Source organism: Parasteatoda tepidariorum, chromosome 8, assembly GCF_043381705.1.
Source record: "Parasteatoda tepidariorum isolate YZ-2023 chromosome 8, CAS_Ptep_4.0, whole genome shotgun sequence".
NCBI classification, from domain to species: Eukaryota; Metazoa; Arthropoda; class Arachnida; order Araneae; family Theridiidae; genus Parasteatoda; species Parasteatoda tepidariorum.
Genome location: NC_092211.1, coordinates 2,338,670 through 2,346,048, shown reverse-complemented (window position 1 = coordinate 2,346,048; position 7,379 = coordinate 2,338,670). Strand labels below are relative to the sequence as shown.

General features: G+C 26.3%; 1 protein-coding gene across 1 annotated transcript; it reads right to left on the bottom strand.

Moving 5' to 3' along the window:
- Positions 1–570: 570 nt before the first annotated feature.
- LOC107442236 (10 kDa heat shock protein, mitochondrial) lies at positions 571–7,294 on the bottom strand. Its single transcript, XM_043048206.2, has 4 exons — positions 7,003–7,294; positions 4,326–4,487; positions 2,009–2,098; positions 571–792 (listed from the first exon to the last, which is right to left on the bottom strand). Exons 1-4 carry the CDS (start codon positions 7,003–7,005, stop codon positions 742–744), a joined length of 306 nt encoding a protein of 101 aa, XP_042904140.1. The 5' UTR covers positions 7,006–7,294; the 3' UTR covers positions 571–741.
- Between the last annotated feature and the right edge of the window lie 85 nt (positions 7,295–7,379).

Below are 7,379 nucleotides of genomic sequence, written 5' to 3'. Positions count from 1 at the left end.
AAAAAAGCAAAGTAAAAATTTAACCCAAGATGCAGAGACCTGTTATGATTGCTTTTAGAAAAGTTCTGTTGCATGTTGTAATATAATGTAATAATTCCGTTATCAGCTTGTAATAGTTATTCATGTCCCTTAATAGTGTTAGAATTTGTATATCTTTAGATAGGGCTAATTAATGGAGAGAGAAAAACATAAAATGGATGCTAATCTAATTTTTTTTTTTATATATTGAAAAATAAATTCCCAATCTGCATTGTTTAAACTCAAAATTTCAGAATTATTAAATTTTTATTGAAGTGAAAAGATCAATAAATTAGCTATTAACTAAAATATTACTAACATTCAGAACCATTCATAACAGAAAGAAAATCTACTTAGTTAAGAAGTTTTGCAACTACAAAAGAAAAATCTAACAACCAACTTAAAATAGGTAAAACAATATACCTTTTCATTTAACTATATTTCAAAAATAAAAATATCAAAACATTTAAGTTAAAGTTTAGAAAAAAAAAAAAAAAAACAGAATGATTCAAGAAAATAATAATAGAGGGAATATATACAATTAAAGAGATGTTTATAAGAAAAAACATTTTATTCAAAATAACAAATGAAATTATAACCACTAATGATTCATCTTTAAATGCATTTTACAATATTTTCGGATTCATGCTAATGAGACATCAATGCTGCACTGATGATTGACTTAATTGTTCAATAATTTTTTCTATCTAGGTTAAATACTTCTTAATCTGCCCATTTACCAAGAATGTCAGCATCTCTAAAGATAAACAATTCCTAAAATAATACAAGACAAATTAACATTTATTTAATAATTGCATTTTAATAAAATTAAAGATCTTATTAAGAAAGCAAAAACATGAGGACAAATGGAGGAAAAAAAACTGGAAGAAATGAAAGATTTAAGTTTAATAACACTAATTCAGTAAAATATTAAATGTTAATTTTTAGATTATAATGCTATTGAAATATTGATTAAAACAATTAGCATTACAAAACTATTGGTTCAGCATAAAGTAATCTAGTTTTAATTCTTTAAATTGTTTTTTCATTTGTATTCCAGGATATAAATTTGCAAACCGTGTGGAAGTTTTAGAACCTATTGACAAATAAAGTGTATTAAAAAAATACTATTTTAGATAATTTATTAAATCTTCAAATTCAAAAATTAATGAAAAATCCTTTTTTAAACATTTGGTTGAACATTCGACAAAAGGGCTGATTAACAAATAATGGTGGAATGTTCATTACTAGTGACCATATATGCTAATTCTGAAAATGGTACGAAGGAAAAATGAAGAAAATCTATCATTTTAGGAAAATGATCATTAAGTATGCAATTTAATTTTGTAAATCTAGAATTCATTCACTTTTACCTAGGTTAAAATATCTCACCAAATCGGCTATCTTCAAAAAGCTAAATAACTTTCGTTACTTTTTTAGTATACATAGTTTATATTATAAATTATAGCTTTGTCTCAAGTGAAAGGCACTTGAGCTACGGCTTTTTCTCCTTCAAGTCTTCTTTTGCGAAAATAGCTTTAAAAAAAAAAAAAACAAGTACATTTTTTATAACAATACTAAACTTATATTAAGTTTGAAATCACAGTCAAAATTTGTTTTAACACAGTGTTACATTAAATACAACATTTCTAATCAGCAATATCACCAAGAAACATTTTAATTGTGTTTTCAAAAAATTTTTCTCAAAAAAATTTACATTCAAAATTTTTTTTTATTTAAGTGCCAGTAGAAATTGAGGGAAGACTATTTTTAAAAATTTATGATTGTTCGAAAACTCAGAAGATATTAATAGATTGCTATTTTATTTGACTTTCGAAGAAAAAGAAAAAAAACTTTTAAGTCTATGAAGCATTAAATATAACAGAAAAAGTGCAACACAAAAATAATTTTTAAAAAAAAATCAGCTGCAAGAAAATAGAAGTTAACATTTACCAGAAAAATAAAAAGCACTTGATAAAACTACCATTACCTTTTCATTTATTTCAATTTTGGTACCTCCATATTCAGGTAAAAGTACTTTATCACCTACTTTAACACTGGGAGTAACAAATTCTCCTTTCTGGAAAGAAAAAAAAAAAGACAAATTCTGTAAGTCGAACTACAAATTGCCAAAGAGAAAAATGCAAGAAAAAGAATTTTTTTTTAAATGCATGGTATCAATAAAAAATTCACCTTTTTTTGCATAACTAAAATAAAAATATTAATTTAACGAAACAAATACTCTTGATAAGTGAAATCAGGTAGAGAACTATTTAAATAAAGATGAATTAAACTAGTGATTCAATTATTATTTTAGTCATTAAAGAATAACAAAATGTAACAAACTTTAAAAAAAAATACAAAACTAATCTTTTTAAAATATGTAATAAATTGAAGATTTTCTTAACTAAGCTTGTTATATGTTTTATCCTATATGGATTTAATTGATATCAAAATATTATTATAGAACAGGGAAGCTCACCAGAATAGTAAATATTTTCTCCAAGGTTGCAATTTCTAAAACAAGCAAAATATTAGAGGGACCGGAAAGTAATGTAATTTCTGCGCATTTAATATCTATTAGTCCTAAAAACCAACTCATTTTTTGATTAATTTCCGACATTGAAAGGTTGTTACTAACGAGGCTGAATATATTATTAAGATTAAAATCTAAACCAGCCAACATTGGAAAATAAAATAACATATTACTAGCAACATTTTTTAGGTTACAAGTAAAGTTATGATACATCCTGCATAATCATTTAAGTCAAAAAGAGAAATTCAAAGTTGGAAATAATATAAGCACTTACATTTAGCCGGTGAAAAATATGTATATAAATCTTAATCTGAAGAAGATTTTTTAAACCATTGTTTATAATTACTTAAACTACTAACACTCAACATACAGCAGTACTAGCAATAGCACTATCTGAAGAGGAATAAGAGAAATGTTGTGATACTTTAACACCAAATTTTCTTTTTAAAAATTGCAACAAATATGGAGAAATTTGAGAATTATACAGGTAAACAAGAGATAGTAAAAACAGGAGACTTGGCAGGTATGCAAATATCAAATGCTCAGAAACAATATTGACCTCAGAAACAGATCTGGTCCCCCTAATATATGTGTATTTTTTCATAGGGATTTCGCATCTAATGCAAATAAGTGGGATTGAAGATTCTTTATATGAGATGTTTAAGAATCACAAATCCTGAAGAACGTACAAACATTTTTAGAGGGAAAAAAAATCTTAAGTTCTATACACTAGATCATATTTCTATTTAGAAATACATAAAGCAGCAAAACTTCATAGTTGCAACCACTTGCATAGTACTCCTAGCTTTTCAACACATAATGAAAGCTTTTGAAATATGAATAAAAAAGGCCAATTTGTTTCCAATTTTCATGTCTTTAGGTTCAACCTTTCCCTAAATTATTATAAGCTCTACCATTACTGTACACGACTAGTATAAGAATTGATCTCTAATGTTTTTTTCTTTTAACAATTAAAAAAAAAAAAAAGATTGGTAATGATATTCAGATTATAGCAATGACTTAGATTGAAGGAAAAATTTAGCCTAAAATAACATTTTCAAATTACTCTACCTTGTAATTTTTTTTTTCAATCTAAAAATTCATAACTTTAGTAAATTTAGAATTACTCACATACTATCAAAATATAATTTTATTTCACAGTAGCTTTCAAACCAATGAAAATTATCACTTCATATTGAATATAACACTGTAACCGGATCAATAAAAAAAAAACGGAAAGAAAATAATTTTTTTTGGCATAGTTTTCAAAATAAATGTAAGCATTTTTTATAATAAAAAAAATTTATTGCAACTTCTTTTGGCGTAGCTAAGAATCTGCCCACCAATTATATTTTTTCCAATAAAAACTTGACAATAAAAAAGTAGCCAACGCCACTTTTTAAGATGCCTTTAAAACAAAAATGCAAAATTAAAAATAGGGAATTAAAAAAAAATTTTCGTAAAAATTTATAATAATTTATAGAAAAATTTAGATATAAAATTTAAATTTACAATAAGCTGAAATTATTCAAAGTTAAATAATTTACTCAATTTTCCAACAAAATGTTTTATTTTTCTTAAAAGACACTAAACTTCCTTTATAAAATAATTTTGCTAGGGAGCAAACATTGTCCTGCTAAGAAATTTAATTTCATAATAATGGACCTAGTTTTAGTGTCCTAGGTCATCTATGGGATTCTTGAGACTATTTTTTCCCCAGCCATTGGGAGAAAGAAAGAGAACTGCACAAATAAAAATTTAGAATTCTTACAGCATTGTGTGCACCAGGACCAACAGCAACAACAGTGGCACTTGAAACTTTCGCTTGAGCTTTTTCAGGAATCATAATTCCTCCTTTTGTTCTAGTCTCTGGAATAAATCTTTCCACCAAAATTCTATCAAGCAAAGGAATAAGACGCTTACCAATTCCAGCCTAAAATATAAGAAGTTTTAAACACAAAGTAAAAATCTCACATAATATATAAACATATTTCAATATAATTCTGTGTGATATGCTTATTAGTTTAACAGAAAAATAAAATTTTTCAAAACTTTCATTTCATAAGAATTTCAAAAAAGAGAGAGAAAAAAAAGTAATTGAGTTACTTTAGTGGTTTGATGATTCAAATTATCTAACAAGAAATAGCAAAATTTATTAATGTCAAAGAATTTGAGCAAGCGGATTGAATTAATGAAATTTAGCAAAATCTAATGAAACACATTTAGTCACTGATTTAAATTAAATCACAACTTCTACCCATTGACTTGGTATAAATAAAAATTTAGATTTCATTCTTCAGTTTGAATCTAGTCAATAATTCTGTATAGAACTTAAATGGTAAAATCTAAGATTCAAATCACTTTTTGAACTTTCTTATATTGTGAATTAAATCGAACCCAAATATTTTAATTGAAACTATTGGTGTCAAGCGCCCATAACATTGAAAACTAAATCAAATCTTCAATTTACTTTAAACTTGTATTTAAACAAAAAGGTTTATAATCTGATCTATAAGAGATTTTTATAAAAATTTAAAATTCTATTTTAAACTTCAAATTTTTTTAAAAGAAATATAAAGAGGTTTGTCCAAATTTGGGGTATAAACTATAATTTTTAAGGAAGTCAAATAGATTGTTTCTAAGTTTTTCTCACCAGCCACTGCATGCTAACCCCTTAAAGTTCATGATTACTTAGACACAAATACTGCAAGGTGTGCAGCCAAATCTTTTAACAAAAAATAAGCACCTATTAAGTACTTTTTAGGCACTCAAAAAATATTTTTAAGCACTATATACTTTAACAAAATGCAAAATAATTTTCAAAGACTACATGATCCTGATAAAATAACTAGTTTCTGACAAAACTCTTTTCTTAATTATAGTAGCCACCATAAAAAGATGGGATTTTTCAGTTCGATATAAGAGGGGAGAAATTGAGAATACCTTGAAAAATGCAACAGAGTTGCACATGAGAGTGCAATAATCTCTCCGAACACAGCTCAGTATACGCACATGCGGAACCGCAAGTATTTCATCAATCATGTAACATGATTAGCGCTTTCATACGCTATGAACAGACGGTACACTGAAATAGATCGAGGTAGAATGAATGGTGAAAAATTTAATATTGTGAAATGCACGCTTTTGCATAATACGTGGCAAAAATCTACATGGTGAAGAAAAAATCTAACTTACGAAAAGGGAAAATTATGTACTTTTTAAAAACAACCAAGGTGCTTTTCAAAAGCACCTTTGAGGGTTTTTTAAAAAAAAAGTACCTTTAGGCACTTTTTAAAAACGCTACGCGCTTTGCACTACTAATTAGGCAATTTTTAAGGCACAAAATCCAAGAAGATTTCGGTATTATGATCTACAGCAAAATAAACGCTAAGTATCTATAACTTTCAGCAGTGGTCAGCGAAAAACTGGGAAAAAATAATACAGAAAAGAACCAAATCAAATGGTATAACTAGCAGCCACTCCCTAGCAAACATTAATAGGTTTATTTATCTTTTTAAAATTTGAAGTACAAAATCAATGTGTTGGAGTTACAGATCACTATGCGAAATCAGGAACAGGACAACTTTAAAGATTTAGATTAGGAAGTTAAAGGACGTTCCATTAAAAAATTATAACACAAAATCTCAGATTAAGTATGAAAGGAAAAAAATTTAAACGAAGTGGACAGAACCACTAAAATAAATATTGAGCAACAGAATGTTAACTAATTATCAAACGAAAAACATAGAGAAATTAACTGAAATTTATATAATATTTATCAGTTAGGCTTTATCATATCAAGATCAATAATTCAAATTGAATCTGTTCAATATTACTACCATATTGTAAAAGCAAAATAATTACATTAAAGTTACAAATAAATGATTTAAATGAGTAGGTTTGCTAAACACCAGACCAATCCCTATGAAATTTATTTCCGGATTAAACAAAATGTAAAAATTAATATTTCTAAATTTTTTTTAAGTTTAAAATTAAATAATGAATAAAAACTAAAAATGTTACAGGACGAGAAATTCAACACAGTAATTTATCAGATGCAACCTTAAGACTGTACATAAGAGGTTCCATTTTAATTCGCAAAATTCATTCGCCCCTTACAACTATAAAATTTTAAGCTTGCAATATGTTTTCATGTAATAACTTCACTGTTTTTATCAAAGTCTCCTCGTGATCAACGTTCAAATGTTGTAACCATCAAACGTTTGAAACTATTCAAAATATTTCAAGCAAAAAAAATTTATAAACTAGCAAAGTAATTTTAAATAAACCATTCATACAATTTGTGTATAAGCTAAAGTATGATAATAAGCCTCTTAAATGTTTATCGACAAAATCATTACTAGAATTATTTGTTTATTTTTATAAATCAAAAAATATATCTAAATTGGGAACAAGAAATTACAAAAATTAATTTAAAAGCGACATACCATTATTTTGGTTATTTATCTAGATTCAGGAAAGAGTCACAAATTAGAGAAATATTTGACCAAATCTGATCACTAGGTGCCGGTCTGATAAATGGGGGAAAGCGACTCGGATCAGAAACCACGTGTTTACAAAATGTGAGTCAAATAATATTTTTAGGAATAAAAAACGATATTAAACTTATAATAAAATTTTACAACCAGTTAAGTTGTTCAACTGATTTCTAATGAGCTCTAAAATCAAAACGTAAACTATTTCATCATTTTCCAGAAATTTCGAGACCAGTCTAAGGACAGACATTGAGTAAAACATTGATTTGGCTTTGCTTTTAATTTCTTAAAAACAAACCATGATTGTCAAATTTTCTCGAAAAATTATT